General features: G+C 37.6%; 3 protein-coding genes and 1 non-coding gene across 4 annotated transcripts; all 4 read left to right on the top strand.

Moving 5' to 3' along the window:
* Positions 1–827: 827 nt before the first annotated feature.
* LOC107551480 (arylamine N-acetyltransferase, pineal gland isozyme NAT-10-like) lies at positions 828–3,812 on the top strand. The gene is made up of 2 exons (XM_016233088.1): positions 828–1,015; positions 2,904–3,812. Exon 2 carries the CDS (start codon positions 2,911–2,913, stop codon positions 3,775–3,777), a length of 867 nt encoding a protein of 288 aa, XP_016088574.1. The 5' UTR covers positions 828–1,015; positions 2,904–2,910; the 3' UTR covers positions 3,778–3,812.
* On the top strand, positions 3,251–8,128 carry LOC107551481 (nuclear envelope phosphatase-regulatory subunit 1). The gene is made up of 7 exons (XM_016233089.1): positions 3,251–3,328; positions 4,910–5,058; positions 6,208–6,279; positions 6,474–6,547; positions 6,645–6,754; positions 6,878–6,932; positions 7,047–8,128. Exons 2-7 carry the CDS (start codon positions 5,034–5,036, stop codon positions 7,086–7,088), a joined length of 378 nt encoding a protein of 125 aa, XP_016088575.1. The 5' UTR covers positions 3,251–3,328; positions 4,910–5,033; the 3' UTR covers positions 7,089–8,128.
* Positions 8,129–8,523: 395 nt separating this feature from the next.
* On the top strand, positions 8,524–16,470 carry LOC107551470 (G patch domain-containing protein 1-like). Its single transcript, XM_016233079.1, is given in 17 exon segments — positions 8,524–8,633; positions 8,780–8,818; positions 8,821–8,895; positions 8,988–9,073; positions 9,176–9,339; positions 9,423–9,520; positions 9,611–9,666; positions 11,809–12,205; positions 12,281–12,459; positions 12,614–12,741; positions 13,312–13,630; positions 13,800–13,974; positions 13,977–14,054; positions 14,153–14,293; positions 15,495–15,589; positions 16,129–16,265; positions 16,384–16,470. Coding segments are annotated over 17 exon segments (2,265 nt in total). The 5' UTR covers positions 8,524–8,563; the 3' UTR covers positions 16,412–16,470.
* Positions 16,471–17,180: 710 nt separating this feature from the next.
* trnat-agu (transfer RNA threonine (anticodon AGU)) lies at positions 17,181–17,254 on the top strand. The gene has a single exon. It is a non-coding gene; the product is annotated as a tRNA-Thr (tRNA).
* Positions 17,255–17,651: the final 397 nt, after the last annotated feature.

Genomic DNA, 17,651 nt, shown 5'->3' with positions numbered 1-17,651 from the left:
GTTGACCGTGCACTTGGTAATATGGTTGGGGGTTGTAAGATGTTTGTTAGAGAATTGTATTTAACAGTGGATCATAATTTGGCAAATGCACTATTATAAAACAGCTATTTAAGTACTGATTGTGTCAGGAAATGTGGCAGTTTAAAAAAAAATTCTCAAGAAATGTTCATGTTTTCTGTTTAGATAAATATCAAACTGGTGTTGCTCGAGAACGTCAGTATTAATATTTATTAATTGCATTAATTGTATTTTTATTTAGCAATTAAACAGACCTTTTATAAGCTGTTATTTGATGAATGACATTGATGCATGCTGAGACCATCATGCATACAACAAATAAAACATTAGCTTCATTTGACCACTCGAGGACGCTATAAAACAATTAAAAAAGGCTCCTGATTTTAGCCCTATTATTATTGTACTTCTACCCAAGTTGCAGGTGTTCATAAGTGCCTTAATATACATTTCTAATTTAGTTATCATGGGTTTGCATGACATTATGTTTCACAGTAATATGAAAATATTTGAAGTAAACATAAACTGTTTATATTGTGATGAATTTAACATTGGGACATTATGCAAAGCAGTAGCCTGGAGAGAGAGAGAGAGCAAGAGCAAGGCAGGAAATCTAAGAAACAATATTCTCAGCCAGTTCTAGTAGAGACATTACACAAAAGATTAGGGGTCATACTGTATCTGCCAAACTCATTTTAGCAACAGTCACAAGACAGGAAGCATATTGTGTAATGGTCTGCAAATAAACAGATAAGCATTGGTTTCAGTGTTCATCACCAGTAAGGCTCTTCTGTGAAACAATACTTTGAAAAGTAGTAATGAATGCTGTGTGTTGAGTCATACAGAAATGTTCAGCCTTTGTGGATTTTGCCCTTTGCTTATCATTCATAGTTAATTTATTACTCTGTGGTTCAAGGGTGTGTCATTCAGTCCCCTCATTTTGCAGACATTCTTTTTGAGTATTGCGCTTCCTTCAGCTCTCACTGGATTCATCATAACGGTAGGATTTTTTCAATTCTAAAGAATTTTCTTTATTGATTTTTGTATATTTGGGACAGTTTTGCCATTGAGATGACTGGGAAAATGTCCCAATTAAGCTGAATTCACCCTGTTATGTCTCAAAACAGAGCTTGAAACTAAATTACCTGCATGGCAAATATATATATATATATATATATATATATATACAACCCCAATTCTAGAGAAGTTGGGACGTTTTGTAAAGGGCAGTAAAATCATGAATCTGAGATTTGTTCATTCTCTTTAACTTTTATTTAATTGACAAAAGTACAATGAAAAGAGTTCCAAAGTTTTCACTGACCAACGTAAATATATTTTGTAAAAATGGCTGCAACACATTCCAGTTGGGACAGAGGCAAAATAAAAGTGAAGTGGTTATAGAATATCCACGTTAAACTGTTTTGAAACAGTTCACAGTAAGCAGGTGAATTGGCAATAGGTCAAGGTATCATGTTTGGGTATAAAAGGAGCATCTCAGTATTTGCAAGCAAAGCTGGATCATGGCTCATAACTTTGGGCCAAATTTCACAAAATAAATGTGAAAAGTGAAAGTGAAAAGTGAAAAAAAATTGCAAAGAATTTAGGTCTTTCACCGAATACCATACATAATATTGTGAAAAGATTCAAGGAATCCAGAGACATCACAGTACATGTAGGGCAAGGCACGAAACCTCAGTTGAATGTGCTTGACCTTTGAGCCCTCAGATGGCATTGCATAAGAAACCGCCATGCTGCAGTGTTACATATAGCCACATGGGCTCAGGAGTACTTCAGAAAACCACTGTCATTTACCACAGTCTGCTGCTGCTGAATATCTGTTACTCTAGGAGAAAGCTATACATCAATTCTATGCAGTGATGCTGCCAGGTTCTCTGGGCCACAGCTCATCTCAGATAGTCAAAAATACAGTGAAAATGTGTGGTGTTCTCAGATGAGTCCACATTTCAACTTGTTTCCAGGAAAAATGGATTTCAAATTCTCAGTCCCAAAGACCAAAGGGACCATCCAGACTTTCATTAGTGACAGAAGCGAAAGCAAACGTCTGTCACGGTATGGGGGTGCAGAAGAGCAAACAGCATGGGTGACTGGAATATGTGCGAAGGTACCATTGACATGGAGGCATATACTGGGATTGTACAGAGATATATACTGTCATGGGAAGTCCATGGTTATTAGATCAAGACAATGCCAGCTCTCATTCTGCATGTGCTACAACAGCGTGGTTTCGTAGAGACAGAGTGAATGTGTTAGACCGGCCTACCTGCAGTCCAGATCTGTCTCCAATTGAAAATGTACGTCCAGTCATGAAAAGGAGAGACAACGACAATCACAGACTGCTGAGCTTTTGAAGTCTTGTATCAAGTGAGACTGGACAAAAATGTTGCTTGCAAAATTTTAAAAATTAGTATACTGAATTTCCAAACAATGAAACATTAATTAAAAGGAAGGTTGATGTGTTAAACATGCCTCTTTCCCAACTTTTTTTTTTGAGTGTGTTGCAGCCATTATTATTTTTAATATATACAAAAAAGCAAAACATAAACTGATATAGATTTTTTAAATAATATTTCTGATACATTTAGTTACCTAAAAATCTAGATTTACATGTTCATTTAGATGTACAGTTAATTAAAGAATTTCATTAATCTGACATGTATTTTAAGATTCAAAAATATTATCTTGCTCCTTTAAATATATTAAGGCATTTGAAAGATTACATGTGATAATAACAATAAAAAATGTATTTCCTTGAGCCACACTATTTAACATGCTTTAACATGCTTGTAATTATATATTTTCATATACTGTATAACCATGTAAAATGATTAGACATTTTATGTTAAAACTTTGTACATTGTTGCTTGTAGGGATATAATGGACCTGAAAGAGTACTTGAACAGGATTGGCTTTACTGGCCAATATGGCAAAGCCGACCTGGACAATTTGTTCACCATCCACAAGCTGCATGTTATGAATATTCCATTTGAGAACCTCAGCATCCATTCTGGCGAGAAGAACACTATGGACCTGCACATCATCTATGTTAAAATAGTCAAGAGCAATCGGGGAGGCTGGTGTTGTGAAAACAACCACTTGTTCTCATGGGTCCTGAAGGAGATGGGATACAAATTCACCATACTAGGCTCCAAAGTGTTCAACTCACTGGAACAGGAGTTCCTCCCCATGGACTCTCATCTCATCAATCTGGTGGAGATTGATGGGAAGCAGTACATTGCAGATGTGAGCTTTGGAGTGTCGTACCAAATCTGGCATCCCTTAGAGTTGATCTCAGGTAAAGACCAGCCACAGCTTCCAGGCGTATTCCGCCTCATAAATAATGGGATGCAGTGGGTTTTGGAGAAGACCAGCAGGAAGCAATTGGTCCAAGATAAGGCCTTTGCTAATTCCAGCCTCATTGATAAACGGCTCACCAAAACATTATACTCCTTCACATTAACACCCCGTGATGTAGATCATTTCCGAGAGACATCAGATTGCCTGCAGACTAGTCCAGACTCTCTGTTCATGCTCAAATCCATTTGCTCCCTTCAGACACCCACAGGCTTCAGAGCTCTGATTGGTTGGACATACAGCGAGGTCACATTTAAAGAGGACTCGGACTTGATGGACATGAAAGAAATCCCAGACTGTGAGATAGAGGCTTTACTAAGGGAAAAGTTTAATCTGGTGTTAGTTAATAAATTCACACCCAAAAACAACAAAGCTGATTATTGCATCTAGTACTCAGCTCATCTAATAATTTTAGTAATCAGTGTGTCTTGCTTGAATATTGAGATAAAAATTGTACTCTCTGAAGGCTCTGCTTCTTTGTCTTTTATTATGTTGTTAATGCTCTCTATATATGTAATACTTTTTAAAAATATTTTTGTAATTTAGGCTGTGAAACCATGTCTCCATTTTAAGGTTGCAAATGTAATAGGGCAATGTGGATAAATCATTTTCCATTGTATTTACTTGACATAACACTCATTGAATTTGTACTTGTCAGATGAAGTCAGATTACACTGAGGACACAATTAACATTATTCAGTAAACAGTGCTCATTATTCCCTTTGTCTACGTTGTCTCCTACTTTCAGCTCTTTCCTTGCATATTCTGCCTCACTCCTGGGCCGGTAATAAATGATAAAAAGATAAATGTTTGAATATCAGATCAAATTTGATATTTAATGATGGAAAGAGGACTTAAAAAAGAGAGGGAAAAACAGAATCTAACATATGTGTGAAATTTTGTCAGTCTACAACCTAACAAACAAATAAATAATATAAGATGTCAGATCCATTTCTCATGTTGATCTCACAAAGCACATGACTATAAAAGAGAAAGATGGGGAGATAAAAACTTATAGAAGAGAGAAAGAAACACATGCAGGTTTTTTCACAAGTTTTTTTTTTCTTCCAAGAATAATACAAGAGGAATAATTAAGGGGAAAACCCCATCAGCACATTACGAAAATAATTTAATTAATAAGAAACTCAAAATCTTAAGCTTGCAGATGATTGAATTTGTTGAATTGCTAGAGATGTAATTTTGTTTTCAACAATGTACTTTTGGTACTAAATTTCCTTTGACACAGAAGACATGCAGTGTAAAAAAATTCTACCTACTTCAGCTTTAAAAAGTAAGTTAGGCTGCATTACATTTTTAAATATAATCAGATTGACTGTCATTTCAACTCCTTGTAATAATTGTAACAAGAAATGTAAGCAAGTACTGTCTTGACAGCTATGGAATTTATTTAAATAGGCTAAATGAAGGCGTCTGATTACTGAATATACTTAGCTGAAAGAATCGTAAACAACTAAATATCGAAGCATCTAATAAACAAAATAAATGGACATATTTCTTTAAGATGACGCCCTCTTCTCTAGGAGCCAATGAGAAGAGAGCTTCCGTGATTGGCTTGCGCACGCTGACTGCAGTTGCGTGTGTTTGCAGGCCTACTCTCAGCGACTACAGCACTTGTGGGAAGAGCAATGAATTCATTAGAACAAGCCGAAGGTATTTTTCAAAAGATCGATTATCAGTTTAGTGTTCTCATCTCCAAGTATCATATCCAAATATTAGCGCAGCGTCCATGTGTTTGTAAGTTAGATGTATAGTGTTGTCACGGGGCTGCTAGGATCTAAGCTAAGATTCTTTTTTTTTTTTTTTTTCTAAGCTAAGCTTCTAAGACCCTTCAGCTGATAAAAGCGTGGTTTATTTTGCTGACATGCACTGCAGCAACATTATGAACGTAAGTATGTTAAACGAAATCTCGCAAGACTGGTGCCTCAGCAAGGAGTGCAGGCCCCTACATCCCAATGTGCATATTAATCACCCTATCTGCCCTAAATAGTATTGAAAATTACTAATATCACATTGAATTTAGGATGGATAGTATGCACATTGGGACGCAGGCCCGGTCTTGGCTTTTAAATGTGTTGGCCAATCATAATGCCATCATATCTGACACTGACGTATAATACATTCAAAATAGTGCACATTTTCCACAAAATGTAAAAGCTATAAAGATGCCTGTGCCTTGATATGCCTGGTACAACTGAAGTTTCTGACCCTATAAACTCAAATCGGTGTATTTGCCCATCTATATTCTTAGCCTTTCTTCATTACGCGTTTTTCAGAGTGATGTGAAACACAGCAGCATGGTGTCTTAAAGGGGTATTTCACCGCTGACAATGTGGTCTTTTAATAACACTTGGCTGTCTATACAGTAGAAAGGCGAAATGTTTTTGAAAAAGGGGTTACATGACTAAAAATGGAGATTTAGGTTTGTGGCGTTCACTTTTGCTAGAAATGTAGGAAAACTCCAACACCCATAATGCTCTGGTTTCGATCTAAATGTCCATGGTCGGGAATACAAAAATGCGAAAGTACCATAGTTTTAATAAAAGCCCTGAAGCTGTCAGAAAATCACTTTAGCTGATAAATAAATTGGGAGATCCGGGTTCAGGTCATATGGGGGGAAAATACACATTGTTCATTTATTTGTACTACCAACACCAACATTGTAATGATACAAAGTTGACTTTGAACTTGTCCTTTACGTGGTGGCTGAATTCTTTGTAAATTAAAACTAAAATTAGAAAACAGATGTTGCTTACCTCACTGTCAGTCTTGTTCTGATGCAGTTGTTTTGCTCCTCCGCAGACCTGAAGGCTTTTGAGAGGAGACTGACGGAGTATGTGTCTTGTTTGCAGCCAGCTACAGGTCGTTGGCGCAGTAAGTCAGACTGGTCAGATCTTTATTAAACCTGTTGCAAGCAGTTTAAAATCTGGACTATGTGTCTGGTCTGAGCCAAGATCTATAATGCTTTCCAAGTGTCCATAGTATATTAATCAACAAGGACTGAAATGAAGCATATTGTGCCTTACATTGCCTTGTTTTAATTCATGAATTCTGTCTTCTTTTTGCAGTGATTCTGATCGTGGTGTCTGTGTGCACAGCCACAGGCGCCTGGAACTGGCTGATAGATCCAGACACTCAGAAAGTATGTCAAATTTAGAGGTGTCAGATTAGCGTCAAATGCCGCATTCTGCCTGTTTGCCATTATAGTTGTTTGTCTGTCATGTTCTCTCTTTCCACAGGTTTCTTTCTTCTCATCTTTATGGAATCATCCATTTTTCACAATCAGCTGTGTGACTCTGATTGGCCTTTTCTTTGCTGGAATACACAAACGAGTTGTTGCACCATCTATGTATCCTTTTTAATACAGGAAATGTGTACTGTCTTTATTGTATTCAGCCAATCTGTTGACTATTGACAATTGCAAAACTGCAAATGATCAGTGACTACCAAATCTCTCCTTAACCACTTGCAGTATTGCGGCACGCTGTCGGACAGTACTTGCAGAATATAACATGTCCTGTGATGAAGTGAGTACTTGTGTCCTCTGAATTGCCCTTTGCGATCTCTCAGTTTCACTGGTTTATGAATGCAAAGTAACTTTTCTTGTGCAAACATTTGTATTTTTCCCTCTCGCATACTAGACGGGGAAACTTATCCTGAAACCACGGCCTCATATCCAATAGCACCTTGAAGAGACAGAAGTGGAGAGTATTTCATATCATCATATTATTCATCGAGATTGCACATGCCGGGACATCATCCATAAGTGTGTGAAGGTCGACCTCCCAAATAGGATTTTAACTTCCCTCTGCAATTTATGAAGAAGCAATGGGAGCTCAAACGGAAATGCCCATTTTGAAGAAAAACATTGGTTCTTCTATTTTTAGATAACATCCTTGTATTTCTGTTGGAAAATGTGAGTTTTATTTGATTGTGGATTTTGATATCCTCATTTGTAAAGCTGTTGTCCTATTTTAGATGCATACGGTGTATGTATTTTTAAGTAAATTGCTGAACACATAATATTAAAATGTAGAAATTTGTTCACATTAAGCTGACCTTTATATATGTAGGCAACATTTGTAGAATGTCAATGCCTATGACATGATGTGATGCTTTTTGTTGTTTTTAAAAAGTACTTTTATGTGACCAAAGGCTGCACTAGATGTTAAACATATAAGGGAAACAGGCAAATGCGTCTTTAATGAGTGTCATGTTTGGCTGAGATTTTATTTACTTTCTCTCCAGAGTCAAAGTCTACAAGAAAATCTTTAAATGAGCTGTGTTGGCAATAATAAAAGGTGTTTGTTTTACAGTGTTTGTTGCTATTATTAATAATGTCTCTTAACCTGAAAACCAGTTAACAAGACAGATAATGTGTCTGCTTATCAAATTCCCATAGCCCAAATAGTACAGTATGGTGCTAGCAATACAAAGGTCATGGTGGGTTCTGTTTCCAGGCAATGCATGTAATGATGAAATGTATAACTTGAATGTAAGTCGCTTTGAATAAAAGTGACTACCAAATGCATAAATGTGAAGGTATTATGCCAAATTTACACTGCAAGAGTGCTCCTAAAGTGTCATTTTTTTAGCTGTCTTTACACAGACTATTGCTGCTCAAAGGTGGTATAAATGCATGTACGCGACAGTTACAACTGTTTATTTTGATACTGAGGGCTAAGGAGGGTCTGGCTTTTAAGCAGCATATCCGCGAATCGACTCTTTCGAACTTAGTTGTGTCATCACGTCTTCCTAGTGATTTACATATTTCAAAAATCGAAAAATCACATTTATGCACATATTTCTGTTACAGTAATAATAAAATAAGGTTTCTAAAGAGGTTTTATTGCAATTTCGTGTTTTCCAACCAGTAATGTTACTAATAAAAAACGCAAAAGCTATAATAAAACGCAATTCCACACCATGTCAATCCTTTTTTATTTACACCATCAGTCAAACGTCTTATCACTTCAAATGCTCTTTCTATCGGCACATTGTGAATCGTTTATGTCGATGTCAGTGGGTTGGTCAGTGAGAACCGCTCGGACCGAGTCAGTCAGACTCGCGAAACAACTGTTCAGACGAGTCAAAGGAGCGATTGGTTCACGAATCAGACATCGCAGGAGCTCACGCGGCCACCGTACTTGTTGTAAACATGTCGTCTGACGAAGATAGCGTTGAGGATTTCGTGACTTATGGAACTCCTTTAGAGCCTCTGGAAGAAGGTACTAAAATGTGTGCAATGAAGCTGTCAATTTGTGGGAATTTGCAGGTTTTTGATACGTAGGAGCTGTGAATGTTTTAATAAACAAATGCAGGCGTAGAAAGCGCACACTTCTCTACACAAATCCACGGTGTTCGTGTATTTCAGATGAACCCATCAGAAAGCCGGTACCTGTGCACGAACAGACGGTTACAGGAGATTTCACGGTGCTTTCACTGGTGGCTTCTCCGCTGGTTACTTCAACACAGTCGGCTCTCAAGAAGGTCAGTGACAGCCTTGCTCCGTGCACTGATGCTTTTCATTCTGTTAACCGGGTCTTGTCGCAGTTTAACTAGTCTGCTGCTGTATTCTTTAGGCTGGACTCCATCAACGTTTGTATCGTCTCGACAGCAAAAGGCAGAGAGACAGAATGCTAGACCAGAGGACTTTATGGATGAGGAGGTTTGTGTGTGGATCACAGTTTTCCTTGTCAGTAATACTGTGCCTTAATACCTGTGATGTTCTTGACATGTTTTGTCTAATATAGAATGTGTTTACTTAAAGGATTTTAGTGAGCATGGTATTGCCCCTCGAGAGATTGTCACTACAGATGATTTTGCATCTGAGAGGAAAGATCAGTTAAAGGACAAGGCACGAGCGGTCAGCTCTCTTGCTGCTCTGATACCTGGAGACACTGGACTGCTGGAGGAGCTTATTGCCCCTGCAAGGTAATCCTCACTCTCTAACTAATATGATCGAACTAAAATGTAGTTGTAAACTAAAGTTGTTGCATTCCATTGTGTAATTCCAGGTCATCCATTGGTGTGGCGCTGCTGAGAAAAATGGGCTGGAAAGATGGCCAGGGAGTTGGACCAAGACTGAAGAGAAAGCAATGCAAGCAAAACACTGGTAATGAGACAAAATATCATAAATGGTTTGTTTTAACTGTAGTGCCATTTTTAGGTTTTAGATTTGGAAAGGCTCTTTCTCATCTTTCAGATGCGGTTAAAGTTTATGGCTGTGTGTTGCCACGCAATGGATCAGAGGAGTCAGAGGTGGGCATTGTTTAGTGTGTGGGTTTTTCATCAGATTCATTTGAAGCTTATTATGTCTGTGTCTGGAATCGTATACTTGCATGACTGTGTAAAAAGTGTGTTCTGTATAGTATAAATGTAATCTGGATGTACTACATTTGCCATGTTGTCGTCATTGTTATGTGACTTACCAGGGTCAGTTGTGTCGCTTTACTTCTATTCAAAAATCCCCTCCTGTGTCTTGGCGTCATGGCATAGTAAAATGTCCACTAGATGCGCAATCCAGAAAGTAGTAGATCATCTGGGTACTTTTCATCTACTGTCTTAAGTTATGAATACTGTGAATTCAGATACACTACTCTTTTCACATACTGCTTTTCACCTACTGTTTAGTAGGGAAGTGTGTATATTCGGATGCAGCCTATGTGATTATAATGTGAAGAATAGACTTACTGCTAAACAGATTAAGGCTGATTTTCACTACATGATTATCAAGAGTGAAATAATTCATGATAATACTATTATTGTGATATCTATAGAAATATTGCAATCAGTCAAATTGATCTTTTGTGGGGGTTTTTCTCTCTTTTTGGCTGATGTATCACTCAGAAAGATTGTAGGTAGGTGGAAAGAGAGTTTGTAACCATAACTTTACAAAAATAACTTGCTGTACTTAATGCATATCCTGCATTCGGGGGTGTTGCACACCCCAACTTTAAAAGCTACTAGACTTGCAAACTAACTTTTTTTGAAAGTGGGTGGAGTGGCTTGCTTTCGTCTATCATCTCCTCCATCATGATTTTGTTCAGCAGTAGTATCTACACACTGTTGCCGTCTTTTTTCCTGTTTTATGACTAGTGGCAACCAGCATCAAGGTGAAATACCGCCACTTATTGTGTTGAAGTGTCAACCAGATAATTACTGGCATTTGATGATGATATTGTAAGTTTAGTATTAGCCTGCTATTAAAGGGTTAGTTCACCCAAAAATTAAAATTAGGCTGTGTTTTACTCACCCCCGAGGCATCCTAGGTGTATATGACTTTCTTCTTTCAGACGAATCCAGTCGGAGTTATATTAAAATTGTCTTTGATCTTTCAATCTGTTTAATGCCACTCAGCGGGTGTTGCATTGCTTAAGTCCAAAAGAACTTAAATAAAAATCACCCATCCATTAAAAAAATGTCTCACACGGCTCCGGCCGATGCGTTTTTGTAAGAAAAATATCCATATTCAAAACGTAATAATCACTAGAATCTAGCTTGCGCTCACTGTTGTACACAGAAGCAGTTCCGGGAGCATGACGTATGAGGTCGAATTTGCGCATGCGCCGCTCAGAAGTGACACACGCAGAAACGCAGGGGAGAGATCAAAACAAAACAATGATCAAGAATTAGAAATACAAAACGAGGATTTGTAAAGAAGAATGTCAGAGGATTTCGATATAAGCCAAGAGGAGAATGGTTTTCCTTTACTAAAGTAAGGAAACTTTGCTTCCTTTGCTCCTATTAACAAATGTTGGTTTTCACGAGACTCACCGGCGCATGCGCAACGCTGACCTCATACGTCATGCTCCCGGGAACTGCTTCCGTGTACAACAGTGAGCGCAAGCTAGATTCAAGTGATTATTAAGTTTTAAATATGGATATTTTTCTTACAAAAACGCATCGATTCGCTACAGAAGGCCTTTGTTCACCCCCCGGAGCCGTGTGATGCATGTTTTTTATGGATGGGCGATTTTTATTTAAGTTCTTTTGGACTGAAGCAATGCAACACCCGCTGAGCGGCATTAAACCGCTTGAAAGATCAAAGACAATTTTTAATATAACTCCGACTGGATTCGTCTGAAAGAAGCAAGTCATAAACACCTAGGATGCCTCGGGGGTGAGTAAAACACAGCCTAATTTTCATTTTTGAGTGAACTAACTCTTTAAGATTTAATTTTTCAAATATCACGGTTATTGTCAATACTGGTATATTATGACAGAGCCACACAACCCCTTCTGTGGATTAAAATATAATCTATATCTAAAATATGTAGTACAAAATCAGGGTCTGTTTGTTATTTACCATTTGTTTTGAATGTGAATGTGAGAGAATCTTAATGAATACACTCTGTTTTTAACCCAATAATATATTATGGCCAATTTTTAACCCAAACTTAGTTTAAAATGTGTTTATGTTTTGTAGGCCCAAGCTCTGTGTTTGAGCTGCTTGGCAGTAAGGACAGAGAGCGGCTGAACGAGATCCGCAGTGTAGCCAAGGAGCGGAATAAATCTGTAGGAAACCTTTCCTCAGCTGAAGATCGAGCTGCTGTGGTGGCTTCAGCTAAAGCTGCTGTTCTACAGGCCCTGTCCAGCCGTTTCCAGTCAAACGCCCCACAGCCCAATTCTCTAACCTCTCCAGCCAAAACTCAGGCTTCCTCTGAAACGCAGATGGCTTTGAATGCTTGGTCCGGTCCCACTGCAGATGCTAGCAAAACCTTTAAACCTTTTGCAAAAAATCCCCAGAAACAGGCTCGCTATGATCTGTACATCAACAAACTCAGAAAGGGCGATAAAGGTGAATTGGATCAGTTATGTTTGGTGTGATTTATCCTAGACTTTGCTAATTTGATTTCTACAAATCTGATTGTAGATGCCCTGGAGTCGAGTCTGGACTCTTCCATGACTGAGTGGGAGAGATGGAGAGAAAGGGAGGAATTTGTGCGTGCTGCATTACTCTATAAGCCCAGCAACTCTTCTCTCTCCTCACGTTTCACACGTGGCAAACATGAGGATGATACAGACAGTGTTGAGGTCACACAGGATCAAGAGGTACAGAGTTACCTTCAGTTCAAGCGCTTAAGTGTACTTAGCAATAAGTTCATGAAATTTGTTTAGTTAAACTGGAACTAAAAAGGTGCTTATGGTTCAAAAATAGTTCACCATTTATTATATTTGTACTTTAATATCCACTCTCTTTTTTTAGAATGATGTGGATGACCAGCAGGCCGCTGTGAAGATGAAGATATTTGGAAAGCTGACCAGAGACACTTTTGAGTGGCACCCTGATAAACTATTGTGTAAAAGGTTCAACGTTCCAGACCCTTATCCAGGGTAAGACAGATTTTTATCATATGCTGTATCTGAAGATATTCCTTTACTATTTGAGTATATTAAGGACAAAGCAGGACAAAACAAAACAACATTGGTGATTTGCACTAATTGGAAGGAGTACACAATACAATTATGATCGCTTTCAGCCTCAAAGAAAATACAAGTACTGTTAATGCAATGTGTGTTGTTTTAGTTAATTTTTTGTACTTTCCACCAACTTTTAAATAAATAAAAAATTTGATTAAAATGATTACATTTAAATTGATATTCAGTCACTTTTATTGCTTAGATATTTATTTTTCTTTTCATGCTAACAATATTGTAGTAAAACTAAATAAAAATAGAACTATCATTTGGTATTGCATTTTTTTTATTGACATTTGTGATGCACTGTCACTGTAAAAATTAAAATATATATATATTTTTTTACATTTTTGCTAATATTTTGTGTGCCACCTGTCAATTAAAAATGTAACTGGATTTTTGTTGTTCTAAAAATTTATTTCAAATTGGAAGATAATTTATTTATTTTTCTCCACTCTTTCCATTTATCCTGTCTGGCTTGTGCAGGTCCAGTACTGTGGGAATGCCTAAAATAAAGAGAGATAAGTACTCGGTCTTTAACTTCCTGACAATAACGGATAGCAGCCAGGTCAGTAGGGAGGCCCCGAGTGCTTCCAAACCTCCCAGCTCCAGCACAACCCTTCCCCATTTGACTCCAGAAGTCAATAAGAAATCCAGGTGGGACATAGCAGAGCAGGTATCTGAACCAAAAGACCCACTTAGTGCGTTCCTCAGTGAAACGCGCAGTGAAGTTTCAGCGGCCAAGCAAACCGAAGCTGGGGCCAAGAACCAGACCGACTCTTCACATGCTTCTGCCACTCCAGAGGTACCAGTGGATACTTGACTGTATTCATTTAACTCTAATTGTTAAAAAGCCTCCTAAAGAATACATTTAGAAAGTTTCTCTTTTACAGAAATACATTTAACGCTAAAGTATTTTTAATTTAGTACTGTATACAACGTAATCTCAATGTAACAATCATGCTTTTATGCAGATAAAAGTGGCACAGTCCGATGGGAAGCAGACTGAGCCAAAGACTGATGAGGAGGAGGAGAAGGAAGAGGACGAAGAAGAAGTGAGGCCTCCTATGGATCTCTTTAAAGCCATCTTTGCCAGCTCTTCAGATGAGAAGAGCTCATCTTCATCTGAAGAGGATAGTGAAGAAGAAGAGGTGGCCCCTCTTCAGAGACACCCAACCCACCCATCTCAGCTCAGATCACTCCTGCTCCTGACGTCAGCAAAGTGCCAGGTATAATCTGAAGATGAGCAGCTCCACAAAAATCTCTTTCATTGATTCAGATGTCAAATTGTCATAATCGTTTATTGACTGTTTTCTCTTCCCCTCAGATTTAAAGCATCTTACAGTCCAGAGCAAGCCATCTGCTGAAACAACTACAGCACAAAATACCCAGTCCTCCTCCCATAGTGCTCCTGATAAATCACAAGGCCTGGATGAAGAGGAGTTTGGCCCCAGACTGCCACCTCCTGGTCAGTCACTGTAACCACTGCAGTCACCATCCCCCTCAATTTATCATGTGAACACGTGTTAAAGCAATAATAGTAACTTGCATTGGAGTAAATAAATATCTAAAGCATGAATGTTACTAGATATCCTAAAATGATGGAATTGATTTCAACTAAAACCTGCAATACACTACATGATTTTTGCTCCAAATTTCCACCGATTTACAGTCTGAAGTAGTTGACGCTACTTTGCTGAAAGTCAAAGCCAGTCTGAAAAATCTAAATCACGTAGTGTATGATGAAGCTTTTTTTTTTTTTTAGCTTCAGTCTATAATTCCATCCAGTCTGAGGAGATCAAACACGTTTGATTTTTTTTTTTTTGCCGATTTTAGAACACATTGTTTTCATTTGTCAGTAGTCTCCTAGCAACAGTGCGCATGTTTCTGTATGAGTTTATTGTGATCGGAACAACTTTAAAGTCTGGTAATGATCCTCAGTCGTTTAGTGTATGATGGACAGTTTGCCTCTGTCACTATTTACAAAGTCGGTGAGTGTATGATGCCTAGTGTTTTAAAAACCTGTTCAGATTTTAAAAGTCGTGTAGTGTATTCCAGCCTTTAATCACACAAGACATGAGTATAAAAATGCAACAGCTCTGAGAGATAACTAGGGGCTTGGTTATGTAAAGGTTTATACACCAGTAAGAGAACTTTAAAATTGATTCTAAATTGAATGATGTCCCTGCGTATGTGTTGAGATTGTTTAAAAATCATTGGAATGATAGATTTGTAATTGCAATTGAATTCAGATTAAGGCTGATTTTCACTACATGATTATCAAGAGTGAAATAATTCATGATAATACTATTATTGTGATATCTATAGAAATATTGCAATCAGTCAAATTGATCTTTTGTGGGGGTTTTTCTCTCTTTTTGGCTGATGTATCACTCAGAAAGAGTGTAGGTAGGTGGAAAGAGAGTTTGTAACCATAACTTTACAAAAATAACTTGCTGTACTTAATGCATATCCTGCATTCGGGGGTGTTGCACACCCCAACTTTAAAAGCTACTAGACTTGCAAACTATGTTTCTTTAATATCTGAGACTTCTGAATATACAGGTTCAGTAATATTAGTTATTACTTTTTTCTCTTTCATCCAGGACTTTTCACTAGTCTGTCTTTTATATTAACATGACGTTTTACATTGTGTGTCTCTTTACCAGGGTTTATCCCATCTGCACACTCGCCGCAGCTGAAGAAACAAAAGAAGAAAGATAAAGAGAAACACAAAGCCAAGAAACACAAAAAAGAGAAAAAGGTGGGTTCTTCTGGAGCAGATTACCCCAGTCTGACTGCCAGACTTCTTTCTATGTGGCAATAAAAATATAGAGAAAAAATACCAATAGAATATATATGCTATACACCATGTGTAACTAAGTTTGTGATAAAATCCAACACAGTACAAAATTAAAATATATGTATTTTGCACTTTTGTTGAGGTATGTAAAATTATTTGAAATATCTCGAGATCTGGTCATGATCTGATTTGTGTCTTAAAGGGATATATAGTTGACAAAAGAAAAATCCTGTCAATCACGTTCATCACATTTGTGAAGTGTAACTTATCTGTTACACCAGATCGAATAGCGCGCATTTCGATGTGCAAAAATGTGGAAAAAATTAAGCGAAACCTATACAACTTAAACAAATGACCAAAATGGTGTCAATACTATGCTGTTTCGGCGCGCTGTGTTCATTTCAATAACAGATTTATGAGTCCTTTCGTACTTCACAAATATACTGTACTTCGTTTTGAATGAATAGCCTCGATGCATACAGGTGTATTTTTTTTTTCAGAAGAAAAAGAACAAGAAACATAAGCATAAAGGGAAACAGAAGAAGAGGGTAGATGAGTCTAATAGCAGCTCAGACGACACCGACTCCAACAGTGAAGATGAAAATAGAGTTGTGTCTACTAGTGAACTGCTCCAGAGGTCAGAGCTCATATTTTTAATCATAAAGCATCTTGTAAATGGTAAGGTTATCTTGGTATACATATTAGTAATTTAAAAGCTTGAAATATTTCTCTTTCTCTCTCTCTCTCTGGCTTAGGTTAAAAAACGTCAGGAACAAGAGATAGAATGTGTCTGAAGAACCAAGAGTGAAGATTTTGTCTTACAAAAACTTCAAGATGAATACTAATTTGCACACGCCATGATTTCCAGCGATGCATCCCTCCGTCCTCAAGAGTGCAGGCTTTCACTGCCAGCTGGTGAGTCTCCTCCAGACAAACCATGAAAACAAACCAAGGCAAAATCTATGAAAAGTACAGACATAGTGCAGACATACATATAATAAAATGTAACATAACACAAATGATGAAGAGAAAACAATACATTCAAAATAATATGAATAATAATAATAGCTATGTGGCAATAAAAATATAGAGAAAAAATACCAATAGAATATATATGCTATACACCATGTGTAACTAAGTTTGTGATAAAATCCAACACAGTACAAAATTAAAATATATGTATTTTGCACTTTTGTTGAGGTATGTAAAATTATTTGAAATATGTCGAGATCTGGTCATGATTTGATTTGTGTCTTAAAGGGATATATAGTTGACAAAAGAAAAAAACCTGTCAATCACGTTCATCACATTTGTGAAGTGTAACTTATCTGTTACACCAGATCGAATAAAGTGGAAAAAATTAAGCGAAACCTATACAACTTAAATGACCAAAATGGTGTCAATACTATGCTGTTTCGGCGCGCTGTGTTCATTTCAATAACAGATTTATGAGTCCTTTCGTACTTCACAAATATACTGTACTTCGTTTTGAATGAATAGCCTTGATGCATACAGGTGTATATATACATTAAGCGCCAACCAATCACGCAGCGGCGCCGTGGCTTAGTTGGTTAAAGCGCCTGTCTAGTAAACAGGAGATCCTGGGTTCGAATCCCAGCGGTGCCTTTTGTACCATGCACGCACAACAATACTTTTAGGTAACTTACATAACACCAGATAAAATAGCAAAATAATAAAACATTGCATTCAAAACGGATTAATGCGACTGGAAACGTATCGCAGACATTCTAGTCATGTACGTTGTAGAAACTGAGCAACAACTTTCGAATTTAGAAACCAGTCGTGTCCACAAATCTTTCAAATGACTCTTAACACGATATTGTATTGCTAAGCATGGTAAATAATAAAATGGTGCACACGCCATGATTTCCAGCGATGCATCCCTCCGTCCTCAAGAGTGCAGGCTTTCACTGCCAGCTGGTGAGTCTCCTCCAGACAAACCATGAAAACAAACCAAGGCAAAATCTATGAAAAAAAAACACTGTTTACATGAAGCCATCAT

This window comes from Sinocyclocheilus grahami, unplaced genomic scaffold (genome assembly GCF_001515645.1).
Source record: "Sinocyclocheilus grahami isolate Dianchi unplaced genomic scaffold, SAMN03320097.WGS_v1.1 scaffold425.1, whole genome shotgun sequence".
NCBI lineage: Eukaryota > Metazoa > Chordata > Actinopteri > Cypriniformes > Cyprinidae > Sinocyclocheilus > Sinocyclocheilus grahami.
This window is presented reverse-complemented; position numbering and strand designations above follow the sequence as displayed.

Coding starts and splice junctions, on each gene's coding strand:
- LOC107551480 (XM_016233088.1), top strand. CDS start 2,911: ATGGACCTGAAAGAGTACTTGAACAGGATTGGCTTTACTGGCCAATAT.
- LOC107551481 (XM_016233089.1), top strand. CDS start 5,034: ATGAATTCATTAGAACAAGCCGAAG. Junction 6,280..6,473: donor AGCTACAGGTCGTTGGCGCA/GTAAGTCAGACT, acceptor TTCTTTTTGCAG/TGATTCTGATCGTGGTGTCT. Junction 6,755..6,877: donor CGAGTTGTTGCACCATCTAT/GTATCCTTTTTA, acceptor AACCACTTGCAG/TATTGCGGCACGCTGTCGGA.